Consider the following 26,393-nt stretch of genomic DNA (forward strand, 5'->3'; position numbering starts at 1 on the left):
ATGTGAACGAAATTCTATTGTTTATTTGAGAATTGGACCTTCGTCTTGGAAAATTGATTGAGTAGAAATTATTTGTGTGGTATTTGATGAAGACGAAAAGAAGAAAATTTTGTTTTGTGTTATATAAAATTATTATTGTCATTTTATTTTGAGAATGTCATTTACTGTGTTAGTTAATTTTGAACTAGTGAACATTTAAAAAAATTATCTGTATAAAACATATGAAGATCTTTTCTGAAACTGTAACAAATTTTTAGGCAACCTGTAATGCCACGTGTTATTAATGGTGAAATTGCTGTTGCATCAGCAACCTTCTAGAACTTACAGGACTAAACTCGAAGTGCTTTCTGATTGGATTAAATAAAAACAGTTTTTATTGTTAGGAATAACGATGTTCTTATTGGTGAATGTGCATGTCGGACAAAAAATTCTGTGACCTGATTCGTCACCTGTGATTGCACGATTTTTGGCTTCTTGCGCTTCCACATGTGTAGAGCTTGTTTGAGCCTCTTTAACATCTGACTGATCTAGCGAGCGGTTGCGCTTGGCGTTCATCCCCTTTGGGGGATGCCAGCTTCTAGGTAAGCGCTATTATTCCTTCTTGAGTTTCGGCCTTTAACGTGTTTTATGTAACTTTTGTTAAAATATAAATTACGATTCATGCGCCAGAGTTTACTCTTGATATTCCACATTAACCAATTTGAACATCAAAAGGACTTAGCTTTTCAGCTAGACAGCAAAGCTTGTTTTCAGAGGCAATTCTCTTTTCTTGTTCACAGTATTGTATCTAAATGTAAACTTAACCTTCATTTTCTGGATTAGTGACATTGTCAGTCACATGTAAAATTTGGTTTTTCTTTGAGTTCTGTGTTCAGGTTGTTTTGTTATTGTAATTCCTTTTATTTAATTTAAATATTATCAGTATGTAACTAGGGTTCACTGACACTTCGGTGTTTTTAATTTTCACTTACCACTTTGCTTTGTCTGCTCATTTCATCTTGAAACATTATTTTCGTCTTAATTTAGTAAAGTCTTAAGGGTAACCATCGTTTATCTATTTTTCCCCATAACGTCATACGTTCCTGTAGACCTCACAGGGTTCCTTCCGCTCTCCACTTCCTGTTGTCAGTTGCCGTATATTTTACCTCGTTTAATTTTATAACAGGTTTTATGTTTCTAAGTAAGACTTTTTATGTCCAAATAACCACTGTTACATGAATTAATTACTTTGACAGTGAAGTGAGAGGGGAAAGGTCATTAGGAAGGCCAAGGAATCGATGGATAGTATCATTCTCAATAGGAGATTTTCTTTTTTTTCTTACGAAAGAAAAATATCACACGAGAACACGTTTGCTTCTTTGCATAACAACTTTATTGTCGCTACGATACATATGCTGTTCTCTTCAATTGCCCTTTTTTTCTATTCTCACACTTGCGATCTTTTTTATTCTCTAAAAAACAATTGCTCTTTTTTTTAAAAAAACAATCTACTAAGAATATATACACGTTTCACACCAATGACCTATTTGTGATGTCTCTTGGTGCCATATTGGAAGTCTTTGTGTGTTAATACGTCCATTGCTATGTCACAAGTCTTTAAAAATCCTGTCCACTGATACCTTATTGATCGTAAACTGAGCATGCTAATATATAAGCAGGATAAGTATATGGACGTTACACGTCCAGGGACACAAAACATTAATATATTAACACCATTTATAGATCATCGTAACTACTATTATTTTATCTATTATATTAAATATGATTTTTGAAGGTTTTACCACAATTAGGTTATCGGACCTACGACAATACACACAGTGAAATAGGAGATCAGCAGAAGGAATATCAAGTGGGAGGACATAGAGGAACAGAAACTATACTTAGGCAGGAAGAAGTGGCGAGCGCTTGTTCACCAAACCCAGGAAACTGGAGCTGGAAAATGATGATGAATCGTGCTAGTAAAGGAAACAAAGGTATGTTCCTTGAATAATCTTCTAGGTAGCAAACTTCAAGTTTTTGGAATCACGAAAGTCCACTCATTATGCCTAATCAGAACTCCACAGGGAATTGAACGACAGCTGTCACCAGATGAAATGACATATTCCAGTGGCTACTAAAGGCTTGGAAGGTGGTGCTTGGGCATACTTGGACTGAGGGACAACAAAAACTATATGTTTCGATCAATAAATAAACTTGATGAGTTTACATTTACCGTGCAAAAAATTCAAAGGAACAAAGCTTTTTAAACAATTTATGAATCATAATAATGTTATTACATCCCACTAACTACTTTTATGGTTTTTGGAGACATTGAGATGCCATAATTTAGTCCCGCAGGAGTTCTTTTGTGTGCCAGTAAATCTACTGACATGAGGCTGACGTATTGAGCACCTTCAAATATCACCAGACTGAACCAGGATCAAACCTATCAAGTTAGGTTCAGAAGGCCAGCGCCTTAACCGCCTGCGCCACTCAGCTTGGCAACAATTTACGAAGGGTTAATATCTGGAGTGTCATGAATCTTTTATTTTTTAAGTGTTTTATACGATAAAATGCCATGTACATTTTTGTGGTCTGTTATTTGGGATTTTGGTAAGTATCAAGGTATTGTAATGGTTATAGCATCCGCCATGCCAATTTGTGATGGGCTGGTGACGTTACCTTTATCAGCCCACCTGCTTACTCTTCAACCTCACAAATCACGAACAAGGCTTAAGTGCTAGGCCGGCTCCCTCTTGCTTCCGTCCGTGGTGGCGCGACCTAGGAGTACGGAAATCACGAGACGATTGACCTGGAGTCTTCCACCTCGCAAGGTTTCTGGATACATCCAGTATCTGGACTGTCCTGGAATGACTGGAGCAGATATATAAGACAGGAGTGACTTGCTTGAGTTGGAGTTGGTGTAGTTCAGTCGTGAGCTCAGTCAGTGAGTGACTACCATTGCTGTGAAGCGCGTGAATGCCATGACTGTCGGACTAGCGTACTACAGCATGGACTGACGGTGAAGGAGAGACCGTGTAGCTGTACAACGTGAGACCTTGTGTGTGAATGTAAAACTGTGTAGGCGTGCGAGAACTGTGTAGTGTGGGGCTGCTTTTGAAATACAGCACACACTGCCCTAGCGTGCAAGTGCGTGTGACATGTGACTTTGTGACATAACTGTTTAGCTTGTAAGAAAAATCTGTGGTGTTAGAACAAGTGAGAAACTAAGAAAGAGAGAGCACAAACTGTGTAAGTGTGTGTTATGAGCAAAAGTTATGTGCTCATTAGTCCTGTGTAATTTTAAGGCTTAGTTAATAAATATTAGTATAGAAGCTACCAGTGTAGTGACCCGCGAGTGGTCGCTATATGAGATTTTCTCTCACATTATTTTTTATTGTGATATTACTTCACAGTGATGAAAGGGAGGTGACTCTTCCCTCTTCTAGCTGAGTTTATAACTGTCATGAGTAGAGCGATTCACATTTGAAGGGTAAGCACCCACTCCCCTAGTCAGAACAAAGGTTCCTATATGACCGTGCGCACTGCGTGAGAGTTTCTCTCATCGCGCGACCAATGGCGTTGGTGTTATGTTGAAGTGGAGCGGAAAACTTACTCCTGTTGTACGCGTTAGTATTTGTATTATGAGCACTTCTTGTTTTTGAAAATGTTACTGTGTTCAGAAACCTTGCTTTTTTTACGTAAATATTACTAGATAAAATGCATGTGTGAGATTTTATTTTCTTACAACTCCAGGACGGAAGTTATTTTTATGTACATTGCATATGTTATTTTAAGTAGCAATTTGTGTCTTTAATAAACAGCTAATCATTTCATATTTATGTCCGGCTCCATGGCAAAATGGTTAGCGTGCAGGCCTTTCGTCACAGGGGTCCCGGGTTTGATTCCCAGCTGGGACGGGAATTTTAACCATAATTGGTTAATATCACTAGCACGGGGGCTGAGTGTATGTGTCGTCTTCATCATCATTTCATCCTCATCACAATGCGCAGGTCGCCTATGGGAGTAAAAAAAAAAACCTGCACCTGGTGAGCTGAACTTGTCCTCGGACACTCCCAGCACTAAAAGACATACACCATTATATTTTCTTTATTTCATTTTTATCTAAAATATATATTGTAGAACTTGCATTTGATTTCAGTGGTAAATTTCAGCCTTATGCCCCACAAAACTGTGAAAAATGTCACATTTATTTTAATGCAAGAGAAAGTCTCACACGCGACCACTCATGTTGCATTTTGGCTAGCGACCACTCGTGGGTTAATTATCTTACTACCCTGCCAACTTGTCACAATATATTGACTTATTATTTGAACTTACTCTTTAATTTCTTGTTGCAGCTGTGCAAGTCTTTCTTCGTTAATTCCTTCTGAAAGTAAATGCTGCTGGGTAAGCATACTCTCCTCTTTCAAAGCAAGCCATCGCCTCACTGCTCTCTGAATTATAACAGCAGCTTTCTTGTGTTCAGGACTAGAGTACATAATGGAAGAAGTTCTCCGGGCTTTGTATCTACGCCATGCCAATTGAATTCGTACTGCTGCCCTGTTGCGTAACTCAATCACATAAAAGGTCCTTTGAGCTGAAAGAGAAATACTGTACATCATTATCTTCAAAAGGAAGTTTATTCAACACACTTCACCTTTAGCCTACTTATCCCTTTATAAGGCAAAAATGTTGACCTTAATCACAAAAATACTTTCGTGAGTTTTAGATTCAGAGGTGATGTATAATTGCATTGGGAATGCTTTTGGAATGGATTACTAGTTAGTTTTACTAAAAGAAATAGTTAGAAGGGTGAAGGATGATGATGATCTCTGATGACCGACAAGTTCAAATATCTTGGATGAGTCATCACAACTGATGGTAATATCGATGCAGATGTCAAGCACCACATCAATATTGGTTGGATGAAATGGCAGTCTCTTACTGTGTGATAAGCGGATGCCAGTCAAATTAAAGGGCAAAGTGTACAAAACCACTGTCCGGCCTGCCCTCATGTATGGCAAGCCAGAAAAAGCATGACCACTGAATGCACATCACAGAGATGTGATGGTCAGTGGGCGTCACTCTGTATGACAAAGTGCGTGATGAACATGTGCGAGGATGCTTTAAAGTAGTGCCCATCAGCGACAAGATGGAGGAAAAGCCGTTCCGCTGGTGTGATCACGTCAGAAGAAGAAATGAACACCACTTGGTACAGAAAGTTCCAGCCATCAAGAGCGAAGAGAGGAAGAGGGTGTCCTAAGGCCCTAAGTCTTTAAAAAAAAAAGAAATACGACCAGACACGCCAAGGAAATATCTGAAGTCAAAATAGCATAGTGATTTTCTTGCTCACCAAGTTGCACACTGTAAAAGGCCAAGATGGTAATGGCCAAATAATAAGACGGCACACAGGAAACGAACTGCTGAGGCTGTCTTAAGGAAAAGTGAAGTGCCATTAGATCTGGTACAAGAACTTTGGACATATTCTCTCCGAGTCAGACGAGCTGACCGTGAGTGAGCTCAGGAATGCCCGTTTTATGGGTTCATATATGACCAGGAAAGAAGAAGTTAGAAGGGTGGGTACATATTTAATACCATCCATTCCAGTGCACTGTACCTTGGCTACTTATTTAGAAACCATTGCAATTACAAAGTATTATGTGTTACTTATTTTTATTTGCAACACAACAAGATTAAAAGCAGAATTTTCATTGTTGGAGCATCACAAACTGCAATATTCTCTCTCTACAACTATGCAAGTTTCATTGTAATTCTACATTCCTACCTTCTGCCTCCACCTCACTTTTTGACTGCTGTACCACTGCATTCGCTACGTACTGCCTTGCTTGCCTGCTGCAAACCTCTACCCATGGACATGTGACTGTGACGTCATTGTTCCGGAAAACACTGGAACTTTCCTACCAATGATTCTAGACTTCTCCATTATGCTATATAACCCAGGTTCCACCCCTCACAAGTCAGTCTCATATCGTTACGGAGTGGTGAAGCACCGAGGATCTGTGAGTCGTCTTATTATTTGGCCATTACCATCTTGGCCTTTTACATCGTGCAACTTGGTGAGCAAGAATATCACTATACTATTTTGACTTCAGACATTTCCTTGGCCCGTCTGGCTGTATTTCTGTTTTTGAGACTTGGCTTCTTATGTACATTTTCATTCAGCCAGCTAGTGTCAGTGTTAACTATCGAGATGCAAGATTTCTCTTTTTTAACTTAAGTTTACAACTGGAACTATACTCAGGACAAGGGAACATTAACTATATACACCTATTTATGTGCTTGTGATAACTACTGTTTGTTGAACACTAGTATTTCTCTACAAATAAGCTACCCCGTGAAGAATCTCTTCCTCCCAGCATCCATCTTTTACTCCCCTCTCCTCCCTTTCCTCATATTTTTATCATACCATTCTGATTCATTTTCACATTTTTGAAGTTGTACGATCCTGTTATATCTGCGTTACTACAAACTTTATAATAACCTATCGGATGTATTCCTACTATCTAACTGAAATTTGTAAATGTGGCATATTCTTGCTTTGTAACTGCTGATTCAGAGCTGTTCTTAGTATTTTCATTGCTGGCTTCATTATGTTGGTGTCTTAACTTAAAGAAAACTTATATTTCTTGTTGACGCTTAAATGTATTTATCTGTTCTGTTAGTATTCGCTTCTTTCTATTCTAACCTTCTATCCTCTGGGGTCCATCACCTTCTCTCCGCGTACCATACTAGCTGTGTATTTGTATTCTGCAGCATTACTACGTTACAGCACGCTAGCAGGCCTACCAACTGTTGTAGTTCATCACTGCAACGTTCTTGCTTGAGGTCATTGACAGCAAGCAAAGGGCAAGAACATGTTTGTTTGATTCAGACTAGTGTAATGATATTTATATTGTGGATAAATTTGGTAACCAGTTGAAACTGACGAATTTGACGGTTAAAATGGCTAGTATGGTCATTACGTAACTGGCAGCATAGCGACAAGTAGCAGCTCGCCTCGTAAGGTCATTGACAGCAAGCAAAGGAGTAAGGACATATTTGTTTGGTTCAGACAATTGAAATGTTATTTTAATTTGTGGATAAATTTGGGAACCAGTTGAAACTGAAGAATTTGACGGGATTAAGAGGAGGAAATTCTGATTTACTGTATGTGAAAGGTCTCAGAAATATAGCAGACTTAAGGAAAGGAGAAATTTTAAGAAGAGCACAGAAAATATTTTAAATTCAACATATAGTTTTTTGCTAGGGGCTTTACGTCGCACCGACACAGATAGGTCTTATGGCGACGATGGGATAGGAAAGGCCTAGGAGTTGGAAGGAAGCGGCCATGGCCTTAATTATGGTACAGCCCCAGCATTTGCCTGGTGTGAAAATGGGAAACCACAGAAATCCATTTTCAGGGCTGCCGATAGTGGGATTCGAACCTACTATCTCCCGGATGCAAGCTCACAGCTCAACCTATAGTGACTGACTTAATAGGTGTAATTTATTTTATGATTTGAAAATTATTCTATTTTAAAATGTTTTACTAAATGACAAAGTAAATGTAAATTTAGATACAAAGAACCATTTTATTTCTTCTTTAGATGTAAATAAGGACGTAAGTTCCAAGAGCAGAGCAGATTTTAAATTTTAGCATATAGTGACTAATTTAATAGGTTTTATTCATTTTATGATGTGAAATTTTCTATTTTAAAGTTTGTAATAAATGACACAATAAGTAAGTAAAAGTTGAAACACAAAGAAATATTTTAACAACTTCAAGATTTATATATAATTGTTCTGTTGATAACTATATTTGTACAAATGTATCAAGTCCGAAGATTTAGTTCGATGTTTTGGTACCGCTGAAGAAGAGAGTAGTTAGCTCTCGAAACATGTACAGTAATTAAGTATAATAACATATGTAGGCTAAAGTATTGACAAGGCGGGAAAGTGTTCTATAGAAATTGGATATGGAATACTTTCCACTCTACGTTTTCTCGCTCATTTGTTTGCATTACTACGACACGACACATTAACTATTTCTTCTTTAAATATATATTCAGTCAAATATTGCGTATATTTTAGTCATTTTCATTCACGCGAAGATTACCGTGACTTTTTTTTTTTTTGCAAGTTGCTTTACACTGCACCGACACAGATAGGTCTTATGGTGATGTTAGGACAGCAAAAGGCTGGGAATGGGAAAGAAGCAGCCACGGCCTTAATTAAGGTACAGCCCCAGCATTTGTCTGGCGTGAAAATGGGAAACCACGGAAAACCATCTTCAGGGCTGCCGACAGTGGGGTTCGAACCCACTATCTCCCGAATACTGGATACTGGCCGCACTTAAGTGACTGCAGCTATCGAGCTCGATGCGACTCCTGTTAGATCCATGGCTTTGGACACAGCACTGGCAGAGTTAAATCCTTGCTGTCTTCATATTCTTGAAAGTATGAGAGCTTCCTCTACAGTACACAGTTTCTACTACATTATGGAATACAATACCAGAATGCTTTGCAGTTGCCTACAGAAGCACTAATACGCTGACAGTGAACAGCAACTAGGCACCAAATGATGAGCGCGAAGGTCACTTGAACAATAAATAATAATAATAATAATAATAATAATAATAATAATAATAATGGAACTAAATTCTACTAATTGAATTATGATGCACTGTAGGCCTACTCACATTACTGGTGATCAACTAATGGTTTCTTACTGACCCTAGAAAAAGTGAAAGCTATCTTTCTGAACAGGATATTAGGTATATCTAAGACATCTCCATCTAGACTAGCTTACGAATTAGCTCAGGAGTCTTTCCTTATCGAGGATCTTAATAACTTTCTGTACCACTGACACCTCAAGCCATTACTCATCTAAATCTGAGGTTAAGCAAAAGAGAAGAAATCTGGTTGGAGTTTTACGTGACAGATGCTATGACAAGTAGAGACTGGATGGGCCCAAATCAGAACATGTGCAGTGCCATCAATAGGCTAGCTGTACAGGGATTTCATCATAAGCCATGTGTAAAAGAGATATATCACGAACCAAGCGACGAATGCGTGTGCAAAATGAGTTGGAAAATATGGGAACGATACCACTTCAATAAGTGCAGCAAAAGAGAAAAGACCTTACATGAGAGTAGAATCATTTATATGCACATTCGTGCGCTCTTCTCCCTTTATTTACTAATGGTTTCTTAGCAACAAACTTGACAATACAGTACACATCCCTCAATAGATTCAATACATAAACGTTTCTATTCATTTGTTCATTATGTTTGGCCATAGACTGTTGACAGTGTAAACTTAATTGTGTTTACTCTTCCCAATATAAACAAACTCATTATATTGTTCATTTGATTTCACATTTTTATTTTGTCATTCAAATGCAGAAGAGCAGAAGACACCGTTCTTTGAACAGAAGGAGTCTCCTCAAAGGAAAGTACACACAGAAAACAGAAAAACATATTTTTCTCATCACAGCCACATTACCTCTTGTTTTTTTGTACAGAATACAGAGTAAAGAGCAGAGGGTTAAATTTCTGCCTTCTATTAAATTTAGCATTTTATTATTTGTCCATAATGTTTAATTTTGGTATGCACCAATCAATCACTACTGATCTGCATTTAGGGCAGTCACCCAGGTGGCAGATTCCCTATCTGTAGTTTTCCTAGCCTTTTCTTAAGTGATTGCAAAGAAATTGGAAATTTATTGAACATCTCCCTTCGTAAGCTATTCCAATCCCTAACTACATAACTGCTTCATTTCCAGTTTATCAACATATGATAATGTACAAAACTGAGAAGAGCACCTACCAAATTCATTCATACATACATACATACATACATACATACATACATAATCATTATAGACTGTTATGCCTTTCAGAGTTCAGTCTGCAAGCCTCTGTGAATTTACTAAACGTCGCCACAATCCTCAATTTGCAACTAGTGTTGTGGCCTCATTTAGTTCTATACCTCTTATCTTTAAATCGTTAAAAACCGAGTCTAACCATCGTCGTCTTGGTCTACCTCTACTTCTCTTACCCTCCATAGCAGAGTCCATTATTCTCCTAGGTAACCTTTCCTCTTCCATTCGCCTCACATGACCCCACCACCGAAGCTGGTACAGCTTCATCCATCGAGTTCATTCCTAACTTAGCCTTTATCTCCTCATTCTGAGTACCATTCTGCCATTGTTCCCACCTGTTTGTACCAAGCAATCATTCTTGCTACTTTCATATCTGTTACTTCTAACTTATGAATAAGATATCCTGAGTCCACCCAGCTTTCGCTCCTGTAAAGCAAAGTTGGTCTGAAAACAGACTGATGTAAAGATAGTTTCGTCTGGGAGCTCACTTCCTTCTTACAGAATACTGTTGATCGCAACTGCGAACTCACTGCATTAACCAAATACTTGAAATTATCGACCTGTTCTAGCTTTGTATCACCAATCTGACATTCAATTCTGTTGAATTTCTTACCAACTGACATCAATTTAGTCTTCAAGAGGCTAATTTTCATACCATACTCGTACCTATTTTCAAGTTCGAGATATTACACTGCAGGCTTTCGGCACAATCTGCCATTAAGACCAAGTCGTCAGCATAAGCCAGACTGCTTACTACATTTCCACCTAACTGAATCCCTCCCTGCTATTTTATACCTTTCAGCAGATGATCCATGTAAACTATGAACAGCAAAGGTGAAAGATTACAGCCTTGTCTAACCCCTGTAAGTATCCTGAACCAAGAAATTCTACCATCAATTCTCACTGAAGCCCAATTGTCAACATAGATGCCTTTGATTGATTTTAATAATCTACCTTTAATTCCATAGTCCCCCAGTATGGCGAACATCTTTTCCCTCAGTACCCTCTCATATGCTTTCTCTAGATCTACAAAACATAAACACAACTGCCTATTCCTCTTGTGGCATTTTTCAATTACCTGGCGCATACTGAAAATCTGATGCTGACAGCCTCTCTGTGGTCTGAAACCACACTGGGTTTCATCCAACTTCCTCTCAATGACTGATCGCACCCTCTCTTCCAAGAGGCCAGTGAATACTTTGCCTGGTATACTAACCAATGAGATACCTCGATAGTTGTTGCAATCCTTCCTGTTCCCTTGCTTATAGATAGGTGCAATTACTGCTTTTGTCCAATCTGAAGGTACCTTACCAACATTCCATGCTAATTTTACTACTCTATGACACCATTTCATCCCTGCCTTCCCACTATACTTTACCATTTCAGGTCTAATTTCATCTATTCCTGCTGCTTTATGACAATGGAGTTTATTTACCATCCTTTCCACTTCCTCAAGCGTAATTTTACCATCATCATTTTCCTCCTCCCCATGAGCTTGGCTCTTTGCAACACCACCAGGATGATTTCCTTTTACATCGAGATGTTCAAAATATTCCCTCCACCTCTCCAGTGATTCCCTGGGATCTACTATGAGTTCACCTGAATTACTCAAAACACTGTTCATTTCCTTTTTCCCTCCCTTCCTAAGATTCTTTATTGCTGTCCAGAAAAGTTTCCCTGCTGCTTGACCTAGCCTTTCCAGGTTGTTACCAAAATCTTCCCACGAGTTCTTTTTGGATTCAACAACTATTTGTTTCGCTCTGTTTCTTTCATCTACGTACAAATCCCTGCCTGCCTCGGCCCTTGTTTGGAGCCATTTCTGATAAGCCTTCTTTTTACGTTTACAAGCTGCTCTCACTTCTTCATTCTACCAAGATGTTCGCCTTTTCCCATCTTTATACACAGTTGGTCCTAGGCATTCCCTTGCTGTCTCTACTACAGCATCCTTGTATGCCACCCATTCACTTTCTATATCCTGAACCTGCTTACTATCTACTGTTCGAAACTTCTCACTGATCACATCCATGTACTTCTGTCTAATTTCCTCGTCATGGAGATTTTCTACCCGTATTCGTTTGCAGACAGATTTCACTTTCTCTACCCTAGGCCTAGAGATATTAGTTCACTACAGATCAGATAGTGGTCTGTATCATCAAAAAATCCGCAGACTCGTACATTCCTATCAGATTTCCTGAATTCGAAGTCTGTTAAGATATAGTCTATTATGGATCTGGTACCCCTAGCCTCCCATGTGTAACGGTGAATAGCCTTATGCTTGAAGAATGTATTCATAACAGCTAAACCCATACTAGCATAGAAGTCCAGCAAATGCTTCCCATTCCCATTAGTTTCCATATCTTCCCCACACTTACCAATCACCCTTTTGTATCGTTCAGTTCTATTCCCAACTCTCGCATTGAAATCGCCCATTAGCACTATTCTATTCTTGCTGTTGACCCTGACCACAATGGCACTCAATGCTTCATAAAACTTGTCAACTTCATCCTCGTCTGCACCCTCACATGGTGAATACACGGACACAATTCTAGTCCTAATTCCTCCAACTGACAAATCTACCCACATAATTCGCGTGCCTAACAGAAACTATGTTGCATGCAATGGTATTCCTGATAAAGAGCCCTACCCCTGACTCTGTCCTTCCCTTTCTAACACCCGTCAAGTACACTTTATTATCTCCTATGTCTTCCTCGTTATCTCCCCTTTTGCGAATATCACTTACTCCTAGCACATCCAGATGCATCCTCTTTGTTGACTCAGCCAGTTCTACTTTCTTTCTTCCATAAGCCCCATTAATATTGATAGCTCCCCATTGAATTCCATTTCGTTGGCCAAGTTGTTTCCAAGGAGTCCCTCGCCTGTGAAATGGGAGCAGGACTCCGTTACTCCCATAGGTCCGAGGCTTGTTGAAAATGTTCTGAGCTTGGTAAATACATGAAGCAGGATGCTACCCTACTTGCACATAGTCCAAGTGAGGATCTCTCCTCTAACGGGTTATGGACCACCGGTGAATTGTATAGTCCTAGCCGCCTGAGCACAAGGAGGGCCATGGCTCAGAATATGTCCGAGATGCCCACTCCCATTCCATAGCAACTGGTATCCCGACTCTCAGGACCACTTACTAGGCCACTCAACCGTTGCCCATGGTTGACGAACTAGGACGTGACTACAGTAACCCACAAACATGAACCAAATTCATAATATAAAAATATTAATCATATGGTCTCAAATACAGTATACAGGCATTTTAATTTACTGTCATCTGGCTGCTTGCTTGTCAATTTCAATGTTCCATTTTATACAAAAATATATAAATCAAGGAGGTTCTGTCACACAATCGACTTCCCCGGCAGGAACGCATGCACGCCAACATCATCTCACCAAGCCAGAGCCCTCACTCAAGTTAGAACTGTTGCAACTTAAGAAGTTTTCTCTATTGTTTAACAATGTGATATACTGTAAATTTCAACTGCAAATGAATCTAGGGAGTGACAAGTCACCATGTCACTATGCCTGAGCTCCCCCTTGTTTCTACTGAACAAATTTTGTAATAAGTGACGAAGAATGATGGTAGTGGCGATTGTTGTTTTAAGAGGAACTACATACGGGAAAATATTCCCTCTTAACACTAACCAGAGAAAAATGGACGAAGTCCGACCATTCGAAGACTGAAGGTAGGCTGTATCGGCCAAAAAAAGGGAAGGGCCACAAAGTGCACGGAAATGAAAGACCACCTAGGTCTCACAAACCTAATAACGTCAATGTTGGAAACGAACTTAAGTTGACCAAAAGAGATCAGATAGGAAAGGGTGACACAGTTAAGTGGTAACGACAGACAGAGGATAGCCTTGATGTATTTTAAATCAAAATAAATGAGTTGTGGAAGTAAACTATGTCCTCATACTGAGGTGGTGCAGCTCTTTCCAGGCACATCCCCAATGGCGGTGAGCTGCATATACCATTTTAACTACATACTACCCCTCCTACAGTAGAATAACACCCACACCGGTCTGTCGTAGAGGCACCTAAAAGAAGCCCCAGGGGCTTTCAATATGGGAGCATGAGTTGGCAACCACGGGGCCCTTAGCTGAGTCCTGGCATTGCTGCCACTTACTTGTGCCAGGCTCCTCACTTTCATCTATCCTATCTGACCTCCCTTAGTGAACTCTCGTTCTTTTCTGTCCATGACGCTAGTAGAACATTCGAGGGGTAGGGAGTCGCATTTTCACACCCTTTGTGGCCCTTGTCTTTCTTTACCATTTTTTAATTCTTGGTTCCCTTCCATTTTTTCTCTCTGATAAGTGTTATATAGAGAATGGTTGCCTAGTAGAACGTCCTCTTAAAACAATAGCCACCACACTAGCCCTCCTATCATTCTTAAATTTCGAGGAATTGAACCCAGGCCACAAAGTATTGCAGCTAACAGCGCTAACCATTACACCATGGAGGTGGACAGTGAGTTGTAGAAGAAGCTAGTCATCGTCAGGGAGATAGGTGTGTATAATCAGGCACAATCACAATACAGAAGGCACGTAGGCTACATAATTTCCAACTTGCTGAGTATTTTGGTTGTAAGGTTGCAGGAACTATTATTGTCTTTGATGCTCTCCTGCTGCCTGAAAAGTTTGTTGTTCCTGTTTGGGTTATCAGTCCATAGACTGTTTTTTTTGCAGATTTCCAACCCACCCTATCATGAACTAATCTTTTCTTTTTTAACTAACTACTATAGCCTACATCGATTTGAATCTGTTTGTCATATTCATACCTTAGTCTACCCCTACCGTCCTTACAGCCTCCACTTCCCTCAAATACTAACTGAACAAGTCCTGGATGTCTTAAGATGTGTCCTATCATTCTATCTCTTCATCTGGTCAAATTTTGCCAATCATTCTCCTCGCACCAATTCGATTTAGCACCTCTTCATTCGTAATTCGATCTATCCATCTCACCTTCAGCATTCATCTGCAACACCACATTTCAAAATATTATATTCTCTTTCTTCCTGAGCTCATTATTGCTCATACTTCCATACAATGCTATGCTCCACATGAAAGTCTTCACAAACATCTTTCTAAATCCTATAGCACTGTTCGAAGTGAGCAAATTTCTTTTCTTAAGTAAGGGCTTCTTTGCTTGTGCTAGTCTGCATTTTATGTTCTTACTTTTCCAATAATTAGTTATTCTACTACCCATGTAACAATATTCTTCTTCTGTTGCCATTGATGCTTTCACGGCCCGTACTTATAGACATGATATAGGCTTTTGGGCTTATGCCGTGTCAAGAAAATAAGGTGAAATTCTTTACATTTCGCAGAGAACTATGGTCTGCATCATCAGAAGAAAATCTTGACTGTCCTCGAGAAAGGCTTCTCTGTGAAACGTAAAGAATTTCACCTTATTTTCTTGATACGGCTAAGCCCAAAAGCCTATATCATGTCAATATTCTACTTCCTTTAACACTTCCTTTTCTAATTTTATATTTCCAGCAATACCTAACTTTGTGCAACTACACTCCATTAATTTTTAGATTTTTATATAGATCTACGAATGCCATATAAGTGGGCTTGTCCTGAATTCGATTCTCTAAGATCAGACGTTAAGTCCGGATTGCTTCACGTGTTTCTAAATTTCTTCTGAAGTGTAACTGATCTTCTCCCAACTCTGCTTCAACTTGTCTTTCCGTTCTTCTGTAAATTACATATGTTAAAATTTTGCAAGCATGAGATACTAATCTAACGGTGCGATAGTTTTCACACTTGTCCACACCTACTTACTTGCGAATAGGTATAAGACTGGGTATAACAACATTGTCTAAAATTACATGGCACTTGTCCCGTACCATACATCTTACACACTAAATGGCATTAACATTGTCATTACGGTTTCTCCTAAGGCAGTGAGTAATTCTGAGTGTATGCCATCAATTCCAGGTACCTTGTTCCTATGTAGTTCTCTCAATGAAAACAATCTAGGGCAAGTAGATTTGTTAGAAATAAATCATCCGTCCTCCAGACCATAGGTCCGGAATACATCTATTAGTCAACATGTAACAAAATAACTCACCAGCAGGAACAGCCCATACTAAGTCCATACTAAGCTCAAGTGCTTAATACAGAAATAAACTTTACTCTATTATTATAACTGTTTTATAAAACTGATGGAAAAATAATCTTGCATAACCTTTAAATGATGCTTGTTGCTTGTTTACAAATGACAGTTTGACATGGTTTGACAGTTGGCGATGCTGACTCGATTAATCGATCGCAGATTTCTAGGCTAACCTATCGACATAATATTAGGCATAACAAAATGGCGAACTGCTGTTCTTGATTAAGTCCGTATTGATTTTTCGTATCAGCCCTGAAACTTGAATAGATTTTGACGCGGACGATTCTTTGCAATGTCAATTTTCTTGTTGTGAGCACTTGAACTTTTGGACTGTGTAATGGTCGATATTTGTTTCAATACTAAGTTCCGCGGATCAGCTGTATGTGTTAACCAATCAGAAATACACATGATAGTCACATGATTATGTAGTATGTGTTGTGTGTAGGAATGCCCTGTCAGCAGACACTTAATTGTAGAATTTTGATTCGTTGTAGGTGTGAATAGTAAGTATTTTTGAATGGGAATGACGTGTACATCTATGTGTTGAAGGTTTTAAGTCATTGAACAATTTTAGTGCAAAGTGTGGTTATGACGGTCATTTCGTTTCATGTAGGAGGTAAGAAGTGAAGTCGCCATTTTCTTCGACCGTAGTCTTCTTGATTGGTTAATCTGGATGTATGTGAAGTCAGTTTTGTCGAAGTTAAAATACTTGCTATTTACAGTTCTGCTCTAATTGTGTTTCATATGGTTTTTAATGTATTTCTAAATTTTTTGTCTCTTCCATTGTAAGTATTTAAAACTTGTTTCCAAAATGGTGCAGACCAATTGCATCATTGGGCAATCGTATAATTCCCAGTTGATACGATAAATGCGTGTGTGTTATGTAGTTCAGTGTATATTCTTCTGCTCTGCCCATGAATGTTCAGCGGATCTGATTTGAAACCCGGTATTTTTTGTTGTAACTAATTACCTATCGATCAGGTAGGCTAGGCCTAGTTGAATATAATCGTGTATCTCTCCCTCTCGTGTAGTCGAATATACGGATCTTTATTTCTTGGAGTTCACATTATTGAAAGTCAAAATCGTGAATAATTTCCAGAAAGACTAACTATAAATAGTACACTTGAAATTCTAATCCATATTGTATGAAGTCCCTTAACCTGTATATTCCAATAGATAGATAGACCAATCTTATTAGTAATGTCTTATCATCCCTTTGGAGTATACCTTGTTATATTTTAGGTTTTTGCTTTATAATTTCTGTGCAGAAATGTATACTTTTGGGTATTCTTTTTTTAAAAATCTTGTTTCTTCTTCATTCTGGGGTACAGTAATTTAAATGTTTTTTTTTCTGATATAATTCATCCTAGTTAGAAAAACTAGTTTCTTCGTAAGGAAATACATGAATAGTTTTGATTTCTCATTCTGGATTTGTATTATCTTCAATAATTTTATAAACTATCTTGAAAAGAAGTTGGTGATATGAAATTTCCTAATTTTTAAATGCATTAATGCATTCTCCCTTGTTTGAACAAAGTTGTATTTCCTCATTTTTTATGGGTGTGTCATGTTCCCTGTTCGCAAAATGAAATAGGCTATTGCTGCTTCTTTTCTTTCAATTGTTTTAATACTTAATTTTTGCACATACTGTATCAGCATCCTTCCTCTGGATTGAGTGTGTTAAAGTAAGAGGTGAGAGCTTACTGATATATTTTAAAACCCCAGGGTAGATATTATGGTATAGCATGTTACCAAATGCTGTAGTGTACATTTGGGGAAACATTATTCATTGTGATTTGACTCCTATAAACTGAAGTAAACTGAACTAAATTTGATCGGATAAGCATGCAGTAAAGTTTCTTAAGACCATAATATATGCATTACCAACCTGTATAATAAGATATAGCAATATCGCCTTTTATGTTCATATTTTCGTACCTCTTGAGCATTCTCCTGGATGGAACTCCAGTACGGCCTCTGAAGGCTACTGGCTAGGTGCTCCTTTGTAGTGTGCTGTTGCTGGCTGTGGCTAGTGACTTAGTTACTTGTTACGAACTGTTGCAAATGGTAATGTGAATGAAGAATATTCCAAGAATTTCTTAGCCTACATATTTCTGTCTTCAGTAGATCATAATGGGTTTAAGGGAAATCAAGAGGAAAATTTGATGGGCCATAATAATAATAATAATAAATAATTTTATTATTAAAACAAAAAATATATATGCTCATAGGCCTACCCATGACTTTCACTGCACACACAGCTTTCTTCTACAGTACAGTGCTTTAACATGTTTTCTTTATCTTGTTCAGATCCAGGGCTCGTACAAAAGAATGTAGTATTATATCTGCAAAGTCTCTGAATTTGGCACTGCGCTAGAATATGTCTTCTTTTGTTAGCTGTTGAGGTTCAGGGTGGGTACCAAAAATTTCTAATACTATATCTGTGAAGTTTGACTATGTTTGTCCATGACATTTGTGGCCAGTTCAGAGAGAAAAATGGAGATGAAATGTGTACAAGATATAACCTATTTTGGTGAGGACAATGAGGGTATTTTACGGAAAATGTAAGACCTATTGCCAAGGAAAGCTAGAAGCATAACTGCAAGCTACAAGAACAAGTGCATTTTAGTGAAAAAAAAAAAGGAAGTTGATTGACAGGGTACTATTTTAGGTGCAGGAAGTGTCTTGCGTCATCAGCTGTTGCGAGTGGTAGAACTGAAAGTGGCTGCAAGCACAGGAAGCGCAGCCAAGGTAAGTGATAGTGGGTTTCACTTTTACATGAATTTCAGGAGCTTAAGAAAAAAGGGGCCTTCTTTACTGATTTGAAATTACAACTTAGAATGACATTTGTAAAAGTGGCTATGATCCTCTTAATGTCGCATCTTAACAACTTCAGATATCCTGAATATTAGCGTGCATTGTGTTGTGCAGTACCGATATTTTCACGACATTTGTTCATGTATCCTGATTTATAAATTACAAGGTCGAAACCGGTCGTTGTAAGAGGTCGAAACTGGTCCTATTATACGTGTGATAATAAATAAGTATTGATCAGGTGGAACTTTTCTTTCTTTTATGACATTTGTTCATGTAAACTGATTAATAGTAAACCCCCATTCTGGATTGGTGGTGTAGGCACTGTGGTCCACTTAGATGAAAGCATCAGTACTAAACGAAAACATGTGGGAGGATAATTAAACAAAAGTGGACAGCAAAGAAGGGGAATGATTCTGTACGTTGACATTTGAAAAGCAAAAACATAAAAGTAGCCTACCCCATTTTGGAACATGTCTTACCTGGTACTGAAATATTAGGACGGTTATGCAAAAACTGTCTACTTGGGAGTGGGAGTTTTGCCATTCACACACAAAACGGTAAATCATAGTAAAAATTGTATAGATCCTATTAGTGGTGGGTGCCTGTACAAACCAAGTGGAAGGCTATTGGTTAAGACTGAAATGGTACGCCAGGAACATATGAGTAATGAACTAAAAATTGCTTCTTGAGCACATCAACCAATTCATGTGGCTGGAGTTATTCAGAAGTACTAAAGACTCCTTCGACAACTTAGTGATGCAGATTCAGAGAAACATCATAACATAAAGATGCTAAATTTCACCTAAAATAGCATGACCCTTGGACCAGTAATTAATGAATTATGGGCAAATGTCTACAACACGCCCTAATACAGTGTCGTAATAGAATGCCTCCGAGTTCATGCGCCGGTGCATTGCGCTGTGCAAAGTACGTATGACGACTTCGTTAGGTTGATCTCAGAGTGCAGGTCCCTCCCCACTCCTCGAGTTTGAGCAATAGCTCTGTCTCTCCCTTTTCCTACACCTGTCTCGCTTGCTCCGCCTGTTTCCCCCTTCATCACTCGCTCTGCAGGGCTCTCCATCAGAGTCGAGCCGAGTCGCCCTGAGACAGAATACTGGTCCGAACCTAGCAAAGTAGGACCGATGCACGGTGCACAGAACCTCTGCACCTTGTTTTGCATGCATGAGATTTTGGATGTTTGAGAGGCTCTGTTGTAATATCTTTTCTTCATACATTTTGTGGTATGACATGTATTTCTCCTTTTGCTATTTCTTTACAGCACTACAGTGTCGGCAGAAATTCACAGCAAAGAACTTCAGCTAAAACAAAAGACTTGAAGTAATAACTGGCAATAGATACTCTAATGTACATGTGTATATTTTTGTTTTAATAATATTTACTAAGGGTCACCAAATCTTCCTCATGATTTTGCCCTAAACCAGTTAATATCTATTTGGCAAGTAAGAAAGGTATTAAGTCTGGGATGGGGTCATATCGAGAATTGATTAAGAAAACTAAAGCAAATAACTCCAAAAGAAATACACTGTACAACTTGCAAACAAAAGATAAGAAGAATAATTGGATAAAGATATTCAAACTTCAGACATAGTAACATGAACAGGTAACAAAAGACATGTTCAAGCGGAATGCCACAGAAGAAAGTAATGTGTGCAGCAAAATAGTGGTGGGTATGTACAAATGTATTTTTATTTGTAATAATAAGATTTGTTGCCAAATTTTGTTCTTGATTCACACTAACCCTATCATGATCTATTTAAGAGACAAATGAGCATGATATTTGTGGGATATTCTTCATTCACATAACTTGCCAACTGTTCTCAGGTACGGAGGCAGTCTTTATGGCCTGTGCATGGCCTAGCTAGTGACAAAACCCATTGTTCTAGCACATCAAAGATACAGCTAGAGCCTCTTGAAGAGAGATTAACCCGCGAGTGGTCACTAGCCGAATTGTAACACGAGTGGTCGCACGTGAGACTTTCTCTCATATTAAAGTTCATTTAAGGTATATCTTCTATAATTTTGCAGGGGCATAAGAATGAAACAAATTGCGGAAATGAGACGTAAAGATTGCTTTATACAGTTTAGATAAAAAAAATTATTATCCGTATATTACAGAAACAAATTACTACTCAATGGAAATTAGTCATTAGTTCAGTCACATGGAAGTACGTAATATTCACAAGAGTGACGGGCTGAAAGGCTCAGACGGTTAAGGCTCTGAGCTCTAGTTGGCAGGTTCGATCTTGGCACAGTCCGGTGGTATTCGAAAGTGCTCAGATACTTCAGCCGTAGCTTTACTGGCATATAAAAGAACTCTTGTGGCACAAAATTTTGGCCCCTCGGTATGTGTGAAATCTGTAAAAAGTAGTTATTGGGACGTAAAACCAATAATGTTATTATTAATATAGAACTTTCTGACAGCCGCAGTACAAAAGCAAGAATAAAGTACAATAGGTCTTCTCTCTTCCGTGGTTTCCCATTTTCACACCAGGCAAATGCCGCGGCTGTGCCTTAAGGCCACGGCTGCTTCCTTCCCATTCCTAGGCCTTTCCTGTCCCATCGTCACCATAAGACCTATCTGTGTCGGTGCGAAAAAAAAATAGGAATGGAAAAAAAGGTCTTCTCGCCAACATTTGAGATAACTGGAGTTTGTAACAGCATTTATTTCCCAGCCTTCTTCCTCGACTCATAATTCTTGAAGACTCGTTTATCAGTAATTGTAAATGGAGAACGTTACACGCATGAATAAGTCAAATGCTAACTCCTACAACAGGAGAAAGTTTCCCCTCTCTACTTCAACATAACACAGACGCCACTGGTCGCACGATGAGAGAACCTCTCACACAGGGCGCTCAAACTCGTACGAATCTTATTTCTGTCTAGAGAAGGGCATGCTTACCCTTCAAATGTGAATAGCCTTACGACAGTTATAAACTCGTCTCGAAGAAGGAACAGTGACCTCCCTTGCATCGCTGAGAAGTTAACTCACAATACAAAATAATGTGAGAGAAAATCTCATATAGCGACCACTCGCGGGTTAACAACAGAGACATTGTTTAATTAAACAACTTATTTCCAAAGTGACATAAATCCAAAATTGATGAATTTTTGTTTTGCTTTCATAAAATAGTTTAAAGGCTCTCACATCACATAGTGAAGGTTTAAGCGAGATCTAAAAACTACGTTTATTTGCAGAGTGACAGAACTCCAAAATGTGTTTATTTTCAATGTGTGTCATACCTGTTTTGACCAGTTTGATGGCTCTGAGTATAATATTTTTGGAGAAGTTGGTACTGTTCATGTTCTTGGCAGGGTCTGCCATCTACATGTGGAAAATCTCAGCTAGGGAACATTATTATTAAATCAAAATTGGGTTTTAATACTGCAGATTTGAAATCTATTCAAATAAGTGCAAACAAAATTTTCTGCAAATCCACATTTTCAGGGGTGTCAGAATGATTTTACACATTGTTGAAAAGGGGTAAAAGAAAGTAATCTCTCAAGTCGAGACAAGAACAGTTAGGCCGCCCAGTGAAATGGGAGAAGATAAAAAAGGCTTTTTTAAATAAACTCTGCATAATGTAGGACCATCCTGCAATGCCGTTTTACCAACATGCATTTGCTCTCGCTGGCAGTATTCACAGTGATAGTCACAGCAATGGCGATGATTGAAGACTGTAATTTACTACATGTTTCGAACCTTATTTTAAAACTTTGCTATGTAAGTACTGTAATAACTGGTGTGCTTCCTTTATGATCAATATTTGAAATGTAGGTATGGAGTGTTGTTTAAATGTAATAGGAGTTGAATCATGGCTGAGAAATGATATAATGAATGTAGAAATTTTCTCACGGAACTGGTGGGTGTTACATGTAATAATCATTTTTGTTCCGTATTGATATTTGATTGGAATAATAACAGTAAGTTATTTGTTAAATAGACCACCTAATCAATACAAAGTCTAGTCTTGGATGATTTACATAGATCTGTTAACTAATAGTGGTACATGTTTCGCTTTGTATGAAGGCATCGTCAGCCATTGTCTTAACCTTAGATTGAAAATAAGCATCTAATTAACATGTAATAATGAAATGAATTTTAAAATTCTTGAAGAGATTTTAAGTGAAATAACATTAAAAATAACAATGATGGTTTAAAAATATACAATGTGATGAGTTACAATGGTGGAAGTATTAACAAAATTAACATTAGAAGGCTGCTATAATAAGTACAATGGATAAAACATCAGACTGTTATACAAGTAGTAAGATTGCTATAAAAATAAAGTTGACTGTCCGGCGGTTACAATTAGACGGTAGCGAAAAATCGTATATATTCAAAATAAAGAAGAGAGAATAAAAGTCGAAGGTTGGTCAAAAGATCCAAAATTAATCATAATCAAGAAGATAAAAGACGAGTCAGAGGCACGTGGTGAAGTTGTAGAACACATTGAAGATATGAAGTTGTAGAATGGAACTTGAAGAACAGTTTTAAATTGGATCTCTATGGACCATCTCAATTTGAAGCAGTGCTCAAATGTTGCAAAAATGTGAGTTTGTTTATATTCTAGTTGAAAAGGCATATAACAGTGGAATCTGTAAAAGGAAACAAGAAACATAGTTAATTGTAGAGTTATTAGTTAACAGATCTATGTAAATCATCCAAGACTAGACTTTGTATTGATTAGGTGGTCTATTTAACAAATAACTTGCTGCTATTATTCCAACTGGTGGGTGTATCGTAGAGATAGGAAAGGAATGGTTGGAGGGGGAGTATTTATTCTGGTGAAAGAAGAATTTGTAAGCTACGAAAAAGTTAAAGATGACAAACACGAAATTCTAGGGGTAAGGCTCATCTCTAAAGATAATAGGCAACTTGATGTCTTTGGATTGTACAGACCAGGAAATGGTAGCGCAGATGCTTATTCAGAATTATTTGATAAGATAATCAGCTATGTGGGAAACGATAAGGAAAGGAACGTGATTGTAGCGGGTGATCTCAATTTACCAAATATCAATTGGGAAGGTAATACGAACGAACGGAGGCATGACCAACAAATAGCAAATAAGTTAATATGGGAAGGGCACCTGATTCAGAAAGTGATGAAACCAACTAGAGGAAAGAATATTCTGGATTTGGTGCTGGTAAAGCCAGATGAGCTCTATAGAGAAACTGAAGTAATAGATGGTATTAGAAAGGAAGATATTAGGACTATTAGGCAGTACCATATGACTGATAAAACAGGCATGAGGGAGTTTTTGATAAGTAACTATGATCGGTGGAAAACGTTAAATTAAAATGTAAACAGACTCTGGGATGTGTTTAAAGCAATTGATGATGAATGTGAAAATAGGTTTGTACCTTTAAAGGTGGTAAGGCATGGTAAATATCCACTATATTATAACAGAGAAGTAAAGAGACTAAGAAGGAGGTGCAGGTTGGAAAGAAATAGTTAGAAATGGCTGTGGAAGTAAGGAGAAATTGAAGGAACTTACTAGGAAATTGAATCTAGCAAAGAAGTCAGCCAAGGATAACATGATGGCAAGCATAATTGGTGGCCATACAAATTTTAGTGAAAAATGGAAGAATATGTATAGGTTCTTTAAGGCAGAAACAGGTTCCAAAAAGGACATTCAACAAATCATTAATGAGCAAGGGGAGTGTGTATGCGAAGATCTTCAAAAGGCAGAAGTATTCAGTCAGCAGTATGTAAAGATTGTTGGTTACAAGGATAATGTCCAGATAGAGGAGGTGAACTGAAGAATTCTATATTTCTCAGGACCAATACGCTAATCCCAATCATAACATTAACGACATTACAGAGAAAACCAGCATCATCTTTGATAAAGCCATTCCTGCATTAAAAAATGACAATCTCAAAATAGTAAACACACGCCCTAATAAACAGACGAATCACAAGCCTAACCCCACCCCTACCTCCACAATAGCCACTCCTCCTACCCCTCCACCTACATCCCTCTCCACAGCTAACATAAGCTCCAGACGCACTCGTAGTAAAACACAGCAAGCTTCCAAACATATTGTTACACTACCTCCACAACAACAATAGTAAGTACTCTTCATTTCCATACACACACCGGGCATTCCTTCATACACACACTATACTTCTATTAGCTTACCTTTACAGATAACTATAACACGAATACAGACGAGAGAGGTGTCGCCACAAACAGCTCCTAATCAAAATTTAAACTCAAATCTTGCAGTCTTTCATAAAACTTATTGAAGTACATCAACTGTTGGATTTCATAGTACTCCAAAAAAAATTTCACGACAAGGGTTTTCACCACGAATCAATATGACATAATCAGCCATAGATTAATCTCGAAGATCACTTCATACAACTAAACATGATACAGAAGCACAAGAACCATAAAGAAGATTGAAGAAGGAAATCCACGCAACACGAACTGAAATTTTAACAAGTGTTTTAACATATATATATACCACATTTTAGTGTGTTCAACTCAAGTGTTTTATACTGTGGCTTATGTATTTTAATATGTTTAATGTACTCATGTCCAATGTATACTCAATATGTTTTAATTTACTGTAGCCTTCATCACCACTTTGACCACAGATGTTTTAACCTCGCATAGACACACTACTACTATATATTTTATTTTCATCCCCATTAGACATCCGGATGATCTAACATAACATCTTTGCGATATTGTCTAATGGCTGTAATATAATTATGTACTAGCTGATGATGGCCATGGAAGGCCGAAACCGGTACTAATGTAAATCCATTTACAATAAATAAATACATAAATAAATATTGATAGGTGGAACACATTTCTTGTATGTACAGTATAGGTGATATGTTCCGAGCTGTCAGTGGAGAGATGGCATGGAAGGATATCAGTAGACGAATGAGTTTGAGTGGTGTCTTTAAACGTAGGAAAGATCACAATATGAAGATAGAGTTGGAATTCAAGAGGAAAAATTGGGGCAAGGAAGGGAGATGTTCAATAAATTTCCAATTTCTTTGCAATCGTTTAAGAAAAGGCTGGGAAAGCAGCAGATCAGTAGCGATTGATTAAACCATTTAAATTTCAATTTTTTTTTATTTGATTCCAAAATGACCTAAGTTAACTCCAACTTTTCATTGATAAAAGATTTTAAAAATACAGTGTCAGGGTGTGTGTAGGAGTAATCATTGATTAGAAGAGTACAATATAAAAAGTAATTGGGATGAATTACAGTTGACTGACAAATATTGTGCTTGGTTACAATTACTTTTCAACAAGTATTCAGTAAAATTATAATTATATTACAAAATGCCTTAAGGAAATTGCTGACTTTTTTTTTCATGGGCCTGGAATAATACACGTTTGCAGAGAAAAATATATTGCTTCATTTTTTGTTTCTAGCATAGAGGCATTGAGTGGCTATCATCACAAGGTGAGACTAAACATCTTATTTTGGTACTTTGAAAATCATCTTTTCCCATCATTTTTAGTTTAGTTTATTTCAAATAATTTGCCATTTACTTTGTAAATAAACTAATTGGCTTTAAGATTCTCATCGCTAACCCTCA

At 37.9% G+C, this 26,393-nt stretch overlaps 2 protein-coding genes across 7 annotated transcripts in view; one reads left to right on the forward strand and one right to left on the reverse strand.

The window, feature by feature from the left end:
• The window catches only part of LOC136857518 (IQ calmodulin-binding motif-containing protein 1), a 95,214-nt gene extending 79,097 nt beyond the window's left edge, over positions 1-16,117 (reverse strand). The window contains exons 1-2 of the mRNA XM_067136230.2: positions 15,946-16,117; positions 4,321-4,579 (exon numbers count right to left, since the gene is read on the reverse strand). Of these exons, the coding sequence (XP_066992331.2) occupies positions 4,321-4,579; positions 15,946-15,973 (287 nt within the window). The 5' untranslated portion in view covers positions 15,974-16,117. The remainder of the gene's footprint in view (positions 1-4,320; positions 4,580-15,945) is intronic.
• Positions 16,118-16,359: 242 nt separating this feature from the next.
• drn (doctor no) overlaps positions 16,360-26,393 on the forward strand; it is a 276,723-nt gene continuing 266,689 nt past the window's right edge. For 2 of the 6 annotated variants that reach the window (XM_067136232.2, XM_067136240.2), the window contains exon 1: positions 16,361-16,493. The gene's annotated coding sequence lies outside the window, so the exon portion shown is untranslated. The other 4 variants (XM_067136234.2, XM_067136236.2, XM_067136233.2 and 1 more) reach the window with 4 other exon arrangements.

Source organism: Anabrus simplex, chromosome 1, assembly GCF_040414725.1.
Source record: "Anabrus simplex isolate iqAnaSimp1 chromosome 1, ASM4041472v1, whole genome shotgun sequence".
Lineage (NCBI taxonomy): Eukaryota > Metazoa > Arthropoda > Insecta > Orthoptera > Tettigoniidae > Anabrus > Anabrus simplex.